This window comes from Tachysurus fulvidraco, chromosome 26 (assembly GCF_022655615.1).
Source record: "Tachysurus fulvidraco isolate hzauxx_2018 chromosome 26, HZAU_PFXX_2.0, whole genome shotgun sequence".
NCBI classification, from domain to species: domain Eukaryota; kingdom Metazoa; phylum Chordata; class Actinopteri; order Siluriformes; family Bagridae; genus Tachysurus; species Tachysurus fulvidraco.
The window spans coordinates 12,923,856-12,943,118 of record NC_062543.1 but is presented as its reverse complement, the minus strand read 5'-3'; the positions used below and the strand labels follow the sequence as shown (position 1 = coordinate 12,943,118).

Here is a 19,263-nt window from a genome sequence, read left to right as displayed (position 1 = left end):
TAGCAGGTCTGTCAGGATCGGATGCGTGCAGTATGTCAAGACTGAGAGACTGGACAAATATGAACACGTCCTTGCTTTGTGACCTCAAACCTGTCCAGTGACCACCATCAATCACACCAGCGATTAATATCACAGCCCAGCATGCCAACAGACTTGCAACACAAACACACTTCACGTCATTACAATAATCACCTCATGTTAAAAAAAAACAACAAAAAAACAACACGCATAAACGATCACTCACGCAGTCAAAACTATATCTGGATCGGCACACTTTGACACAGGTTTTTATTGTAGCATGAAGGATTTGTTGTTTTGTTTTGCTTTGCACAAATTGCAGAATTTATCTTGTGCTCAGTCTCAATGAAACTCAATAAAACTGGCAAAATATTTGGAAGAAATTTCCATCATGCTCAACATCTGTTTTTTTTTCCCCCCTATTATCAATTGTTTGTCATAATTGAATGTTTTCCTACGGAATATTCCAAACTGACACTGATTGCAGGCAATAAACTCGAATTTATTTTAATAGAAATCTAAATATGTATATTTTTCATTATCATTGGCTTATTGCCAAAAGGTATGTTCATAGAACACCATTATCTTTTTTTTATCATATATATATATATAATAATCACTTTTTTTACAGAATGGATTCTATGATATTTTTCCCAGGTTAGCTACATCTGTATTTCTCTTTAAATAATAATTTTGTATGAGATATTTATGATGACTTCTGCATTATTATCATATTATTGAAAGAAATTCACAAAATTTTTAATTTCTGTTTAGAAAGTTACTTTGATTGGAAAAGTCAAAGTTAGCTTTAAAACGATCAATTTCTCCATACCCTGGTACTGGTACATCACCTTTAATGAAGCAATACTCTCAGACTGACTGATTATATCGAACAGTTTCCTCGCCATCATGTTTAGTTATATCAATAAACAGATGGTTGACTTTTTTCTATGAAGGAAAACAGCCGGCTTAGAGCGGACAATCCTGAGCGTAACTCTCAGCGGTGAAGTTATTTCCAGCAGATATTTTCAAAGTGATGCATCTCTCGTGCTGCTCGATGAGAGTAAGAAGAAACCTTTTAAGGAATTCTACAATGTTTTGTTTTGTTTTTTTAACGCCTACGTTCATTTCCACATTACTCTGACACACACAATTTCAGTTCCTTTACAGAGAAAATAAAGTTGCATTTCAATAAAATACAATTTTAACACAATATTGGAATGATCTTTGGATGAAGACCAGACTTGCCATGATTCATTTTTATAAACTTTGTGAGAAACTGTATTACTCAGACATGGTAATGAAGGATTTTGTGACTATGATGAATCAAAAGTTTCACAGTACATGTACACAAAAACAAGTTATCTGGTGTCTCTTAGACTGACATGCTGTAGCCAATCAGCATCAAGCATGAGATGATCCATGACATAATTTTTCTATTTTGTGTTAATGTTGTTGTTGTTTCCATATTTGCTTTAATGTTTGCTGCGCTTCTGAAGTTGCTGTAGTGTTGTGTGTTTGGTTTTGTTGTTCTGTTTACAAATCTACTGTTGTGTGTTTGGTTTTGTTGTTCTGTTTAATCTACTGTAGTGTTTTTGGTTGTTTACAAATCTACTGTTGTGTGTTTGGTTTTGTTGTTTTGTTTACTAATCTACTGTTGTGTGTTTGGTTTTGTTGTTTTGTTTACAAATCTACTGTTGTGTGTTTGGTTTTGTTGTTCTGTTTAACAATCAACTGTTGTGTGTTTGGTTTTGTTGTTCTGTTTAATCTACTGTAGTGTTTTTGGCTGTTTACAAATCTATTGTTGTGTGTTTGGTTTTGTTGTTCTGTTTAATCTACTGTAGTGTTTTTGGTTTTGTTGTTTTGTTTAATCTACTGTTGTGTGTTTGGTTTTGTTGTTCTGTTGACAAATCACTGTTGTGTGTTTGGTTGTTTACAAATCTACTGTTGTGTGTTTGGTTTTGTTGTTCTGTTGACAAATCACTGTTGTGAGTTTGGTTGTTTACAAATCTACTGTTGTGTGTTTGGTTTTGTTGTTCTGTTGACAAATCACTGTTGTGTGTTTGGTTTTGTTCTGTTTACAAATTTACTGTTCTGTGTTCGGTTTTGTTGTTTTGTTTAATCTACTCTTGTGTGTTTGGTTTTGTTGTGTCTCTAAATTTGCTGTTGTTCTGAATTTGTGTTTAGATTTCTGTTTCTTGCTGTACTGTTTTGCATTTTGCTGTGTTTGTGACTAGTTAATTTCCTATACTGTTATTCTGACACCAAATGCTTCTGCTGAACAGTTTTCATTTCAGCACATCACCCACAATCATGTCATCCTAACATATACACACCTGTATATATACACCTATATACAGTAGATCTAAGAACAAAGCTCTTCTGAACCCCATATTCAGGACATGTTTCTAATTGGAGCTCACTGATTTTCTCATCCAAGCGTAATATTCCCTTCGGTCCTCGCTAAGAATCTGCCGGGAAAGGTTTAGATGTAATAACAGTAATCGCACGCTACACCCGGAGATCTTGCTGATGCGGTGTGGTGAGATTATAGCCATGTGTGCTTGATTCTGCCAAACATACACACACTGTTGTTCTCACTACTCCAACCTCTCTTTCTTCTTCCCCACAGTTCCACTTTTCCCAGTTAGTCAGCAGCGTTCCTGCAGCGTGGCGAAGCGCGAGCTGGAAAACCACATCCTGGTGGAGCAGGTCGGTCTGGAGCCTGACACCTGTGAGAGCCGGGATTCTATCACCACCACCATCATCATCGCCTTCCGCCGTTCACTCCCACTCGCTGCGCTTCCACACATCTGAGTAACACCCGGTTCATGTCTTACGCTATTGTTCTGACACCAAGTATAACACAAACATCTTCAGATCAGAGTGTGTTATGTAAAGATTAATCATAACACTCACACAACCTAATACAAGACCCTCAAGCCCCCAGGAGCCACTCATATAAATGTGTGATGTTAATTTAAAAAAAAAAAAAGTAAATCATATACAGTAGTTTCCACACAAAACCCAGTTTTTATTGCTCAGTACTGAGAACTTTGAGTGAACTGCAGCTCATCTTTCTGGAAATGTGGTACAGCTGGAAAGGTAAGGGAATGTCTTGATGTCAGCCAGCAGCAATAGGGACTTCACAGGACTTGGCCGTCTCCCTAGCCAAGGATTCTCAAGTGTCTCTGACTCCTTCCTCAGTTTGGGAATGCTGTCTTAATTGTCATTTCAGTCTGGACAAAAAGAGTCAGCTAAAGTCTGTCAAATCTCGACAAGAGCAATTGGAGATTATAAGGTTAATCCTCCTGGGCCTGGTACTTCTAGAAGATGGACATCAGGTTGACCCTAGCGCATTATTTTGTTTATATAAAAGTTAATAGAAATATAAAAGAATTAATTCATTATTTCATGTAACCACTCAACCCCTGTCTGGAACAACGAATGTATGGTGGACACACACCTTGGGACACGTACACATTCTCATTCACACCATAGAAAATTTAGAATAGCCAATTCAGCTACTGGCAGGATTTTTCCGAGGAAGGCGGAAAGCCGACCACATGTAGAACATGAACACAGACCAACTCTCAAGATTGTGCCAGAAACTTTGGTGCCCTAAGGTGGTAAAGCTTCCCAGTGTGCCATGTTATACTATGTTAAAAATCTTCTTTTTAATTTGTAGTTTCAAGAATATTTATGGTGACACAAAAGCTCCTTCAAATGCATGGCGATGCTCCTGATGGCAGGTGTATATTTTTTATTCCCCTGCAAACCTCAGTCAGTTCTACGGTTTTTAATCCCCACTTTTATACTCAGTGTTCTGATCCTAATCTCATCTATAAATATCATTTATTTTGAAGAATTACTTCCATTTATATTTATTATGAGAATATATTTCTTTCATTTTCCTTTAGAGAAGCTGAGACAAGCCCAGAACTATGCAGGATCAACAAATCATTTTTAGCACTTCTTCCTTACAACAGGTCATTCTGACCTAAGATCAAAATAAGGAGTAGGAATCTTTAAAGGTTTTTTGGAGAAATTCCAACCATTGTGTTTAGCATCAAAAAAGTCAAAACACAGTGGAAGTCAATGGAAGGACCGAAAATAATAAAAGAACAGGAGCACATTCACCAATCATTTACAATGCATCATACTTTCAGCATGAGTGGGAGGCCATTTATTTACTTGTCATGTTTTAGAAATGGATGAATCAGCAGCCGCAGCTGCCGAGAAAGTGCAGGGTCTTTCGGTGAGGTCCTGGGATTTGTCCTTGACTTGACAACGAGTGCACTGACAGGAAAAGGCATGCAAACAAGGTCTGAAACAAGGGATGAGAAAGTATGAAATAAGCCAGTGGAGATCATACAATCTGAGTCAAGCTACAAGTAGCTCACTCCATGTACTTGAATTCTTCCTGACCCCGAACCAAATTCATGGACTTTTCTGTAAGATACCTCACAAATCAGATCTCCAGATGACCCAAATCCAGGGCCAATTCCTCAATGTCCAGAGTCTACTTCACTTTTAATTAAAAGTTGACTTGAGGTGATATGATGCCACAAGCCATACGGATATGAGAATTAGATAGCGGTTGGCTTTTCGAACAAACACTCAACTTAGCATGACAAAATTTCCACAATGATCTCTCCTAAATAAACTAAACAATAGTTTATTTATTTATTTATTTTTTTGTAGCCGTAGCAGAGTTATAGGGAATTTAATGCATGCTGCATCAATAAAATTCACAAGTTAAATTCTGACATCCTCTCAAGGCTAATTATTAAGACCCCTAGACGCTAAATGACCGCGGAAAATGTAATTACAGTTTGACGCTAAGAGAACAAGCCTTCACAGTACTCTTGGCTGCCGTTAAACTGACCAGCACGCTCATTTTGAGACACCTTAATTACCTTTATGAGCTTCCTCACGCAAGCCAGCAGTCTGCAAGGAATGTTATCCGAGACACCGTTAGCATGATCAACCGACACGCATGAGTCATAAGCCGGGCGAGGTGACGCCAGCCAGGCCTGAGAGAGAAAATCTGGATGCCAAAAAAACGGGCTGCTAGCATGGCTAGCGTGAGGGTGACTAACTAGCAGCACATGGCGCAGCTGGGGGCAGTGCGCTTTACTAGCCTTGAACGTCTCATCTCACTAATAACAGGAACCCTGATATGGCCATCATGGGACGACCGGTTTTACAAGGCAAGTGTTTAAGCCGTAAACAGATTTTGATATAAAAACCCAGTAGGCTATCGCTAATCTTTCTAATGAGGCCCTTTTCCTTTCCCATGGACCGACTCAGTTATAAGAGGTGTATGTTGTACTCTGCCAAGCCTCAGTAGAAAACAAATACAATATAAATGCTGATTGGTTGAGCTGAAAAAAAAAACTTTCTTGATTTACTGTATAAGGTTCATGGGTTTTCCTTAGCAGTTGGATGATTCTTATTCGACATGACAGCCATGAAAGAAACAACCTGATTAAAAAGGATGGCTTGTGCAGACCAGAGAGACCTGACAGTTTGGCGAGCAACAAGACACGGTGTGTCTCCGACGTTCACCCACAGCACAAAGCCGTCTCTGTGTTGCCTATCCCGGAGCCAAAGCCCAGCAAAGGCCCTTTTGTCAGGTTGAACTGTCTGGAGGTTTGAGGATTGCCTGAACCAGACAGTGGGCCTGCTCTTGACTGTCACATCTAAACAAGTCAGGCAAGAGAAGCTGAAGCCCAAATTTCAAGAAAACACTATAAAAACACAAAATGTGTTTCCTGGCACATACGTTCCAGAAAATAATCTGGACAGCTGGGTGATTTCCAATGCTAATATAAAGTTTAAATATGTTTCTTTTTCTGAATGGCACAGCCTTGAATTCCAGGTGAGTAGTAACTCGTCGACTGTATAAATTATTCTGAACTGAATTCAATTTGCTTTCTTTGGACATGACAAAAGGACACAATTAGCGCTCATGATGGCCATCATGTTTTTTAGGAGCAAGTCTAAGAAGTAATGTTTCACTGGCTTCATCTGAGAGAAAAATTTCCAAACCTACCAAGCGGGACCATTGGGGAGTAATGGCAACGGTCTTTTGTATAACTTAAGCTTCTGGTCTTAATAAGGACATTGGTATATAGCCAAATAAATTCACTTTAATAAAGTTGCTTCTGTCATGAATATAAGCAAATGTCGTCATCCAATTTAGAGAAAAATTAAAGAATCCATCTAGGATTTAATCTCCTGCACACTTTTTTTTTACTTTTTTGCTCTTTGCACACACTGTCTAACATTTCAGTCATTTCAGTCATTTTGCTCATACTGTACTGTACAATATTTCAGTTGTTGCACTATCTCACACTATCTCAGGGACCTGCTGCTAAGAAACTGTGTTCATTCTAGTATTACTGCATGCAATATTGTCTGAACTTACAGTATTTATGTACATACAGTATTGACACTTTGTGTACTGTCTTTTTTGTATTTTGTGTATTGTCTTGTAACCTTTTGTCTGCACTGTCTCGTCTGCTTGTCCTGCACTGTCTCGTCTGTCTTGTTTGTATTGTCCTCCACTGTCCTGTCTGTCTTGTCCTGCAATGTTTGCACCAGGTTGCACAGTTGCACTTTATGTGGCTAAGACTACTTACGAGTCCTTAGCCCTGTCTTTGTTTTATGTAGCACCCTGATCCTGGAGAAACGTGGTCTCATTTCACCGTGTACTGCAACAGCTATATATGGCTTGAAATGACAATAAAAAGCTTCTTGACTTGACTTGACTTGGTAGAAACCTTATGTTCTATGCAGAACCATGCAACAGCTTCCATTTCGCAAGTAGAGCTTTTAACAAAAGCCTGAAGCATTAACCATTCAACCAAATCTTAATGGGTATCTCACAGATGGGTTGGATGGAATGACTGTAAATGATAGTAAAGCTACATTAACATATGATGGAAATATTATAAAATGTTATGCATTAGCAGGTCTGCAAAGCAAAAACGCAGATACACGTCTCAATTCCAATGTCTGCTAATTATCGGAAAACGAATACCGTTTAAGTGTGTGTGATGTGACCCCAATTGAAAGTGAATGAATGTAAATTATGCTTTAAAAAAAAAAACCCTTAGGGTGGCAACAGCTTCTCGATTTGCTTTCACCACGGCCCCTTATTTACACTTCAAACACCCAGGGAAAGGGATCCTACCCGCGGGGTAACGGGTAATGAGCGCTATTCCTTTCTTTCTTTGCTCTATTCCTCTAGCTTTCTTTACAAGGAGAGGGGGAAAGTCCCTGGTGCTTTAATGATCCTCTTGTTAAACATACACATGGCTTCTCTTCTGAGTTACGGGACAATTACAAAAGTGTTCTATCTTGTCCAGGTCTCAAGCTCACTTACAAGGCCATTAACATTCACTTTATAATGGGATTGAATGGTTGGAAAGGGGGCTTCATTGAGCAATGCTTTGCCTAAAATAGCATTCAGAACATTAAACATCCAGGTGTACAATGGGGCCATTATGCTCAGGGTTCTTGATGGGCTGAATAATGAAGGCTGTTGCTGTATAAACTGAGCGCTCTGGCGGTACAAACGGCGTAGTGTCGCGTCGACACTTCGACCTAAAACTGTCTGTGTTGGTCAAATCTACATAACAATCTGCATGACAAATATCTCTTTGTTTGGCTGTAGGAACAAGATACATTTTAGTCTGACTGAGAAAAGTGTTATGGATGGAGAAGCAGCAACTCCAACTTTATTTTCATGTATGAGAAGCAAAAAAACAACGATTCTAATTTTGACTTAAACGGCAAAGTGTTTAATAATTAGAACAAGCAGTTGATTTGCAATTACTCATTAAATATTCTAATAATAGGCGATCTTTAGGAAAATGTCCAAATAACGCTAAAGAAACCAGTTTTGTAGGTAGGAAACGTTACAAAGTTCGAGACAGAATGTAAAAGCAATATTATTACTTATTGCTCCTTTAAGTGTATGTTGTTAGGGCTCATTGCTAACATTATTATAAAATAATTCCACGGGAGCTGCCGTGTACAAAGTCATAAATGATCCTGCAACCATACATAGTCATGGTGCAAAGAAAGTTAAGCAATGATTTTATTTTGGTAATGATCACATAATAATTTATTAATAACTAGTCACCAAGAAAAACACTTTTTTTTTTGGCCAAATGTAGCAGGTACTGTATGAAATCCAAAGGACAAGCCTGAGCGTTGCCATGTTGAGGATAACATTTGTACAATTAGATATAGAGCTGCTGAGAGAATGCATAATAAAACTGGTTGAAATAAATATTTACGTTACTGATAAAAATCTCATGAGTAGAGCACATACTGCAGCAGGACAGTTTTATGGACACGTATTAATCCTTAATTTGGACAGGGAGAGTCGCCTCTGCAAATCCTATTTACTCTAGACCTGGAATTAGCTTCCATCTCTGCAAAATATGACGAATGGTGTTGGCTTTGAGAGCCACCTTTTAGCTTGTATACAGATTTCACGGGGCTGAGAGCAGTGCGTACTGTAAGCTCTGAAAATGTACAAATTTAATTCACTTAATTTACTTCCCTGCGCTCGATTACTCTGCAGTGAATCCAGATGCACTTCATAAACACGTCAAAAAGGCATGTGGTCACAGCTGCCCTTGAGGACAAAAAAAAAAGAAAGAAAGACAAGTCCAAGCACTTTGGTAAACGTGACCAGAGCCCAGGCCAGAACTGCTCTGATCTCACGTCTCCGTTCGGTCGCATAGTAGCCAAGACTGTGATCAGCTGACAGCAGTTTTGTGGAACACATACGGAATTAAAATAAAGAGCACGCAATAACAGCTCATGTCACTTAGGAAAGTGTGACTGTAGCTTCAAGATGGATTTGAAATAAGCGGAACGTTTCAGCGCGAAGCTGCTCGGATGAAATGCAATTACAGAAGCATTATCTGACCTTTGTTTAAATGTTGTATTAAATGCATAACTCTCTGATTTTCCTCTACGTACACTTTCCATTATTCCTACATGACCAAATCTATTTCCTAGAAGAAGTGCTCACAAAAGGGGATGTTTAAGAAAACATACAGAACTCGCGTAACAGAATTATGTGGAAATCAACAAAATCTGCAAAAAAATATAGATCATTTTTATTGTTCTTTCATCCAAAAAAAAAATATTTAAATATACAATATATATATCCAAATTCTTACACCCCACTATTCAGAGCATACAGTATGTTCATACGTACAGTATAGTGCATTCAGTGCCAAGCAATACATAAATAGCCGTAATAAATAAACCTTTCAGCTTTAAACGTGTAAATGTCTGTATTTACATTTCATTTGCACCACAAATCCGTGCACGACCTGTCACACATGTCGTTGCCTTTATTGCATCTCCTCTTACCGAAGCTTATAAATGCTTATAAATTGCTGTACAAATTCTGTCAAATTACATCCAAACTGCAACAAGAATTTCTCAAACCCTTGTGGGACTGTCTGTGCACGAGTCAGTTTTGTTTGCATGGAATACAGTCGCTTTGTAATGACAGTGGGTGCTGCTGCAGTTGATGCTAGGACAGGGTTTGTGTGTCGTTCTCATTGACAATCTCCGCGTGCACAGGCCTTGCCAAGTCTGGAGAGTCTTTGAGCTCCACACCCAGACTCCACTGGTAATACCCACCACTAAGGACATGAATATCTTTAGCATGAACACAGCTACAGTGGGCACCGAAGACTCCAGTGAACAGTCCACAACCCTACGCCCGAGAAAAGAGCTGCACTTGCTCTCCAGAGCGCGGAACTTCCAGTAGTCCATGTTAAGCCTCTCGTAGAAGTAGCAGATGATCACGCAAGTGGCAGGGACGGTGTAAAGGACAGAGAAGATTCCGATCTTAAACATGAGCTTTTCTAGTTTTTCTGTGTTGGTGCCCTCGGTTTTCATGATCTTGCGTATGTGGAACAGTGCAACGAAACCGGTGAGGATGAAAGAGGTGCCGATAATGAGATAGCAGGAAAGAGGGATGAGAACAAACCCGGTTAAAGCATTGATGTCCATACTACCAACGTAGCACAGTCCAGTTAACTCGTCACCTGCCACTTTGCGCATGGTGAGAATGATTATGGTCTTTAAAGCAGGAATGCCCCAGGCGATCATGTGAAAGTAGCTGCTGTGAGCCTCGATGGCTTCGTGCCCCCATTTCCTGCCAGCTGCAAGGAACCAGGTAAGTGTGAGAACAACCCACCAGATAGAGCTGGCCATGCCAAAGTAATACAGGATGAGGAAGACTATGGTACAACCTGTGCTCTCTAAGCCCTCTTGTATGATGTAAAGTTGCCCATTTTCCCTGTCGCAGGCAATGTTCTCGGCGCCTGCGACAGAGCGGATGATGAACGCGACAGAGTAGACGTTGTAGCACATGGAGAGGAAAATTATAGGCCTCTCGGGATACTGGAAGCGCTGTGGGTCCAAGAGGAAGGTGAGGACTGTGAACGCAGTCGAGACAAAGCACAGTGTAGACCACACGACCATCCAAATGAAAGCAAAGTCCTTGTCTTGCCTGGACCAGAACACATCCACATTGGGGGTGCATCGTGGCGCACATGATTTGCTTCTTTCCACATACTGGAACTTCTCCAGGTTCTCACAAGTCCCAGATGATTGACCTTGCCCGCTGCCAGGCTGCCTGGGTCTGGTGAACACAGGCAGCATGCCCTCCCCTCTCCTAGTCTCAGGCTGCGTCTCATTCTCGGGAGCCTCAATGCACAGTGAATTAGGATCATTAATGGTTGGCAACTTTGAACAGTCCAGTGAATCCGGCCAGCTGAAACCGAATTGCTCCATAATAGGAGAGCATTTTTGCCTCGCTTGCTCACACATAGGTCGGCATGCTGGGATCGTGTTGGACACTTTGTCTGTGCACATGGGCACATACAGGGAACACAGGAAGAAGCGGAGGTGCACATCACAGCCGTATGCCACCAGAGAAGCAAATTCAATGAGTTTTGTACTCGCCTCTTCTTGGCTGTCATATTTCATGAAGTTGGGCATCCGTGTCATGTTGTAGCCGATTCCTTGGCACATGGGAATGGTGATTGGCTCACATTTTGTCTGTCTGTCCCACTCACCATCATAACCACCGATCTCCAGTGAGAACGTAGCAGATACTAGTTGGCACAGTAGAACCATGACCGTTACATGACATGCCATGGTCATGGCAAGGCGTTTAAAGACTCCACGATACATCATTAGCAGTCAAACAAGTTCATAAAGTTCTCCATGTCATCAACATGTAACATGAGTGAAATGTTTTTGGGTTTTAATCCAGTCATATCAGCAAATAGATCTGAATGCAAAGTATGCTTGTACTGTTCGTGGTCTTATCTTTGGAAATAACATTCCTCGGTGAAATTCTTCACTTCTGATCCATTAGAGTTCTCCGATCAACGTCGTTATAATGAAAGTAAACCGCGCGCGTGTTAAACCCTTTACCGCTTATTTCCGTTCCAGACCATAAATGCGCGCGCGTCTCATCTCGTCCCGTGTGGAGATCCCGGAGTGCGGCACCGTGCTCACAGCAGATCGCTGTCTCAGACTGAACTTTGCCTTTCTCTCTCTCGCTCTGTGTTGGTGAGCTGTGGGCGGGAGCTGTGACTCCTCCTCACCCGGGGGCTCAGCCAAAATACCGCATGCTTACAATCGCCCTGAGAGAGAATCCAGTTATATGGCCAATAATATCCCAGAGCTAATAGAGCTGTGTGTGTGTGTGTGTGTGTGTGTGTGTGTGTGTGTGTGTGTGTGTGTGTGTGTGTGTGTGTGTGTGTGTGTGTGTGTGTGTGTGTGTGTGTGTGTGTGTGTGTGTGTGTGTGTGTGTGTGTGGAGTGGTGTGTGTGTGGTGTGGTGTGGTGTAGTGTGTGTGTGTGTGTGTGTGTGTGTGTGTGTGTGTGTGTGTGTGTGTGTGTGTGTGTGTATGTGTGTTGTGGTGTGTGTGTGTGTGTGTATGGGTGTTGTGGTGTGTGTGTGTGTGTGTGTGTGTGTATGTGTGTTGTGGTGTGTGTTTGTGTGTGGTGTGGTGTGTTGTGGTGTGTGTGCGTGTGTGTGTGTGTGTGTGTGTGTGTGTGTGTGTGTGTGTGTGTGTGTGTGTGTGTGTGTGTGTGTAACAATGCTAGTTTGTTAGGAAGAAAATGAATGCAATAAACTGCAAACATGTTTGAATTAATGTGCAAAAACTAAATGAAGCGAAATAAACATGGCCCTTTTTAACAGTAGAATTTTCTTCATCTAAAGTATATTAAACCCAAACGCAAATACAAAAAAAAATTAATCGTATTATTTATTATATATTTATTAATACTGTGCATATTTATTATGTATCCAACATCACCTTTAATCGAAAAGCTATTTTTTAACTAGACCATGTGCAGGTAAACATACTAAAGGTACAAAAGATAAGTCCTTAACGGTGCTATCCTCAGCAACAAGGAAAAGTTACTGAACATAACGGAACAGGGAAAATATTAACTAAATAAAATATTGTTATATTATAAATAATTTTTATAATAAAAAAAATCGACATATTAGAAATATTCACATCGGTTACTGATTCAATTTGTTTAAAATTTAGATAAAGATAAATTCAAGATTCGAGTACAGTGCTTGAAAAAGTAAACGTGTGAAGTAATTAGGAAGCTTTTTGGAGTAAATAAATAAATAAATAAATAAATAAATAAATAAATAAATAAATCCAAAAATCAGATAACAAAAGTGTCTCATCTGTCAGAAGATAGGAACTGGATATTTTAGGATATGAACCACTCTCAGTAAGAGCTTTGTGAGTGCTGCTGGTTCAAATGTTTGACTATTCCAACCTATCTGTGACCATGAGGTTTTACAAGTCATTATAACTTATAAGTAACTGTATATACACTATGACATATACCTACATGTATACTGTAGGTGTGGAAGCTAATCCGGAGTCCTGCTGTTCCCTTCCAGTGGCCATGAAACGAGCAGCATTTAAGAATTTCTCTGTGGTACCAGAAAAAAAAAAAACTTTCCATGAGGCTTTCCAAACAACGCTACTGATTTGTTTTATATGTTAAAGTACCGCAACCCCTTTTTTTTCACCCACAGAGATGGACTTCCACAAAAACGCTCCCAGAAATGAGTCGACTCTGATTTCACCCGTTCCATTAGCCTTGTCTTTTTTTTGTATGGCAGCACCAGTGTCATTTCCATTTGAATTCTCTCTCTTGTCCCAAACACGACCCTGAAGGTTCAGCCTCAGCTCTATGACATTAGTATGCCATCTATGCTATCTGCCCCCGTTAGTACCTCCTGCTATTCCCTCAGTGTGGGTTGAAAGTGGGGACAGCGGTGCCTGTACCTGTTTAATAACTGTAAAAAGATATAAAATATAATAAACAATCTTTTCATATACTTTTCAGGCACCTTTTACAGCAACATTCACTTGGTTTTGTGCAAATTTTGAGTTTGAACACAGGAAGATACTGTATAAATGGATATGGCAAGGCTTTGGCAGAGTTGTCAAGGTTGGCGTATTGCCGTGAAGGTTTTGTGAACAAATAATGATTTAGCCTGTACAAGTTGCAACGGCTGTGTGGTTTTGGACAAAGATCACGGCTGGCATTCTTTTAACATTTAAGTTAACTCGTCATGACCTCTTTAGAATATTCTTATAACTGCATGCGTTTCATACTGTCTTGTGCAGATTTCTTGGAATATACCTATAGAAAATCAATTTAAAGCAAATTTCCTCCACAGAAATGCTCCTGAACACATGAATGCAGAGTGAGAATAACAGCACTATTTGTGGATGAGCGCATAGAATAGCCACCATGAATATTCCCAATATAACTGTTAGCCAGGAGCCCAGGAGGCCCAAAGCGTTTGCACGCCTCGGGCTCTCTGGCACTAGAGTAACTTCAATACCCTGTTAGCCTCATCCAAAATTATGAGCAGAGCGTGCAATGCCAAGGAAAGCAAACACTTTATAAAAAAAATAAATAATAATAATAAATGCCAGAGGCCTTCAAGCTGGATTTGCTCCATGTAAAGTGCTCCGCTTTAACCGGACAGGCCGTGAAAAAAGTTTGTTTTTAAGCCTATGGGATAAAGAAGGCAACTGCTTGTTTAAAATAAAAGGCTGAAAACTTTTTTTTATATCCCTTCAATTTTACCACAGAATGTTTGGATGGAATTCCCCTTTAAATTTTATCTCCGCCATCTGATCCCAAGAGTCTGGACCATCGTAGCTGTTCTCAAGTAAGGACCAGTTTGAGGTGCATTGTCAAGATGCCTTGCAGTCCTTAAGGACATCGTATTCCCATGCTTTCCCATGGCTTGTCGGCATCACAGGATCGACTCCCTCTTGGGAAACGGAGGAGCCAAGATTTTCGAGAACTAATATGCTTACACATGCACACTTGACACTGTGGGTGCTGGTGTGTCATCCTCTGATTAGGTTTCAGCCAAGAGACAGACTTATAGTAACGGACAAGAAGGGTGGGTCATGTCATTCGGGCAGAAGGGGATGACATAATGAATAGATACTTGATGGAAAGACTTACGCATGCTACCTTAGGACCATTTTATTTTAGACATCAACATCCAAAAGTCCAGGGGTCCAAGAAGCCTGATGCATTTGCATCTGGTTCTTTGGTTATTCAGAGGCATGTCATTTAAAGTAATAGCTCTATAACCTGTATCCAAACAGAAAATCAAACAACAAGCTAAAAAAGAATCTGAATCTGAAAGAACCGGCGATCGTCAAATACATTAGCGAAGCTGCATTTATTCCAGTCACCTCATAAATCAAGCAAATCATTTACACGTAAAAGACAGCTGGGATGGAAGATGAGTTTATTGGCTAATAAAATAAATTGGACAGCCTCAAGTTAAGTGCATCCCCACCCCAGCTTGGGTTACCAGCAAGACCTAATGAGTTCTATTAAAAAGCATAGATGGCTGACAGAGTCAAGTGGTATCATTCTGGCCCTGATCCAGTTCTGTTTCTAGGGGAAAACTGTATGAGTAACTTCCAAATATGTCTTGCAGCTGTAGGTAGAGCTTCTAGAGACGGCATTGTTACCGTATGAGATGCGTCAACCAACAGAAGAACACACGTTTGACCGATGCCTTGACAAGTCAAAGCAGTAGGGAGGGTAATTTTCATGAGCAAACACAGACTCTGAATTTTCTTACCCAAATATTATGATATTCACTGACCTAGCTTTCTTGCACCATAACAAATATTGTGTTTGGAGGACTGCCTACCTGCCTATTCTGGATCTAGCTTTAAACTGCACTTTCAGAATTTAGAGCCTTCAGGCTCAAGTACAAGACGTGAAACATAAATATGAACTAAATCAAAAGCACCACGAGGTTGTTGGATGCTCGAATTCGGAGTGGTCAGAAATTGTCGACTAAATTCCATTTCATCAAATTAATACGTTAATATATTAAGCTAATAATGAGCTAATAACAAAGAGATTTCTTTTAGATGATGTCCGATACAAACGTCCTGTCCCCTTGATCTCTTATGTAGAGAGATTATGTCCGATTCTTGTCTTCCACATGGTACAGAAAGGGAACACAGAAGTGAAGAAAACAGCATCACTTTTTGGCAACAGTCGAGGTACCCAAACAGCATCGATCCTTGTTCTTCAAAAGTTCTGAGAGGTTTCTTAAGGAATCGGATCATTATTATGAAAGCAAACAAATACGCGGCTGCCTGTAAAGTGTGCGCACTAACAGTTGTCAGGGCTTTTAAAGTCTCAGAGCCACACCGAGGAGAACAGCAGCAGCAGCAGCAGCAGCAGCAATAACCAAGAAGTTACACAAAAGCCTCAGACATGAAGACGACAACAAGATAAACACAGGGGAAAAAAACAAGAAACCACCCGCATCATGCAGGAGGAAGACTATAGTAGTTATGTATAGAAGTCGTGCCCAAGCATGCTTAAGATAGCTGCGCCGTCTCGCAATCATTTAATCTTCACAGAGATGAAGATAGCATCAAAAACACATTTCTTCCATGACAACACATTGTCGAGAAAGCAGCCATTTTACGTTTAAGCTAGCAGGATTTCATAAACACAACAGCTAATGTGTAGTAATTACACTAAACCTGTAATTCATGCAAGTACATAAACTTCAATTCCTTTTTATAACAATCTGGCTTGAATTTTCTGCGATGGCTCCAAACCAGTATTTTTTTATTATTATTATTATTATTATTATTATTATTTTTTCATTTCAATCATTTGATGAAATTTTATTAAACAATTTCCTTTTTGTTTTGTTCACTTGCTTTTTAAAGAGCAAAAAATAAATAAACAAAAATCACAGCTGGAACATAGACATGGAAAAAAAAAAAGCTTGAACTTTCCAACATAGACCGTTACTGTGTGGTTTATATTTAGGACTTTTTATGATGTCTCTCTCATTTGATTGATTGCGTGTTGATTAATTTGCCGTAGCAGTAATTCTAGCTCGAATTCAAATCGCAGTATAGTTTATAACAAGCCTGATCTATCGCTTTGTCATTTCTCTAGTTACAGCTAATTCATGTTAACGCCACGTAATCTAAAGCTTAACAATATACAAATTACAGCTGCGTTAATTAAAAAGAAATAAATAAAAATAACTGATGATGTAATGTTTCTTTAGCGAAGAGGCATTTATTTACATTTCGGGAAGGAGTCTCCAGTGTCTGGGATTTTTAACAATCAGTGTCACAACTCCTTACCATTTCATGGATAATAAATAAATAAACTAGAGATGTAAGGAATTGTTCCACACAAGCAGTTTGTGGTGCTCGTGTGTGTCATCATTTTAAAATGATGACATTTTAAGTAAATTGGTTCAAACTTTCCTGGGTAGTTGATTATTTAACAAAGTGACCATTTAGCCATATAAAGAGATAAAAGGGCATGTGGTAGCTTGGTGGTTAAGGTGTTGGGCTAACAATCGGAAGGTTGTGAGTTCGATCCCAGGTTCACCAAGCTGCCACTGTTGGGCCCCTGAGCAAGGCCCTTAACCCTCAATTGGCACCTGCCAAATAATGTAAAAGATTTTTTATTAGAACACATTTTTCTTTCGAGATCAATAAACGTATGGAGTTTGTTAAATAAGCCCTTTTGAAGGATAACAGACATCATCTGCTAAGAAGAAAAGTACTTAAATGTTTTAAGGAAATATTGCCATAACTATAGGTGGTTTTTTTTTGTTGTTATTTACAGATTACTTTCCTATATCTCAAAAGTTTGAAGCATTAACTTAAATGACATCTTGTAAATAACATCACCTCTTAACATGAAGTTGTCTCAATGCAATATATTCGACGGAAATCAAACCCAACCCGCTCCCCGTTTACCCCGTTATTCCTGCTTTCTCTAAATTTAACTCATAGGTTTGCAATACATCATGGAGCATCCCACAGGCCAGGATAAACACACCCAGAGCTAGGACTCTTCGGCACCATTAACAAAGAAGCACTGTGCCCTATACACGATGAGAGACGATGTGCCGGTGAGAAATAATATGTCCATCTAAGGATGGCATTTCCTAAAGAGAGAAAACACAAAACATACCTTTCCAACAGTAGAAAGCTAAAAAAAAAAAAAAAAAAAAAAAAAAAAATTTCCTTAAGACAGTGTGTGAGAGAGGAAGTGAGAGAAATGTCTCTCATAAAGCTAAAGGGGAAGAAAAGGCCAGGCTCCTGCTGTCAGTGGCGATGATATGAATAGGGCATTGATCTGCCAGGCCGGAGATGAGGGAGTAAATGGAAAGCAGCGTTTGCTGAAGTTATTGGTGCATGAATCATATTAACTGCCACACCGAACAGATTTAAGAGCTATGATTTTTATTTCCTCTTCTCTCTTCCCCCATCCGTATTTGCGCCAAATGAACTTGCCGGCACGTGGAGCCGAGTCTGTGCGGCTCACGAGGCCGGTTCTTGTCTGTATTGAATTTACAGACGTGATTATATGTACTGTATATGTATTAAGTGTAGACAAAAGTCTCTTTGCCAGGTTCTGTGCAGTATAAGCTGGTGTCTCGTACTGTACCCAGACTCTGCTTGCGATAGGATCTGTACTGACGGGTGGCAATGCTAAATCTGTCTGTGTGTGTAGATGACATGAGGCACCATCTTATCAGATTAAAACTTCCTCTGAATGTGCATCAGATCGAGGACACACAAACCAGTTCTCTGTTTAAAGGGCGTGCTAGGGCTAGCAGAGACATCCAGGTCCGACACTGATTGTCTCGTGTCTCCATTTTAAGATGGTATCAGCTTCAAGTTTGCACGCAGGACACTGAAAGTGATGTGGTGCTTTTCCTGGGTGGAAACTTACTGACTGTGAGATGTTTATTTCATTACAAAAACCTTACCATAACAGCGCTACAGCACTGCCTACAAACACCTGTGAATTAGAAATGATCACGTAGAACAAGCGTATTTAACGTCATGGCTGCAGTTACAGGAAATAAATCAACATTTTCTGACCAACAATCTAACAGTTTTGGGTTAATTATGCACTATATAGCTAAAGGTTTGTGGATACCTGACCATAACACCCATATGTGGTTCTTCTTGATTGTCGGTTTCCACAGTACACGTATCTTTACTGTAAGACACTTAAAGGCTCAAACTGGTACCAGTATGATGAATAAGGTTTGGACTGAATAAACTTCAGGGCTATGTGCTGGACTCTCAACACCTTTGGGATGAACTGAAATCAATTGCACCCCAGACTGACATCGGTGTCTGATCTCTCTGACGCTCTTGTGGCCGAACAGACAGATCCTCACAGCCGTGATCCAACACCTAGCTTAAGCCTTCCCAGAAGAGTGGAGCTTATTATATGAGTAAAGCAGGGAATGAATCTGGAATGAATCGCTCACCAAAAAACACCAGTCAGGTGTCCACGTCATATTTACCATGAGAACCATTCATAATTCTGAAGTGCTCTGAACAAGCAGTGGCTCAGCTTGAAGCAATTACAAATGGTTTACAGAACCTAAAACAGCGATGATAATTGGCTCTATGATGTGATAATGCACTGAAAACACTCAAAGCCTTTTTTTCTAAACACTCAGACATCATTTGTGTGAAACAGGGCACAAGACATGCCAGAAAAGCAGAATAAGGGCATTATAAATGCGCAATGAGATGTGCGTGCGTGTAGAAAAGGAGACGTGTTTACAAAAATAGACAGGAAA

At 39.9% G+C, this 19,263-nt stretch overlaps 1 protein-coding gene across 1 annotated transcript; it reads right to left on the bottom strand.

Annotated features, from left to right (window-relative positions):
• Window positions 1-9,145: 9,145 nt before the first annotated feature.
• On the bottom strand, window positions 9,146-11,650 carry fzd9a (frizzled class receptor 9a). Its single transcript, XM_027178579.2, has one exon. It carries the CDS (start codon window positions 11,263-11,265, stop codon window positions 9,496-9,498), a length of 1,770 nt encoding a protein of 589 aa, XP_027034380.2. The 5' UTR covers window positions 11,266-11,650; the 3' UTR covers window positions 9,146-9,495.
• Between the last annotated feature and the right edge of the window lie 7,613 nt (window positions 11,651-19,263).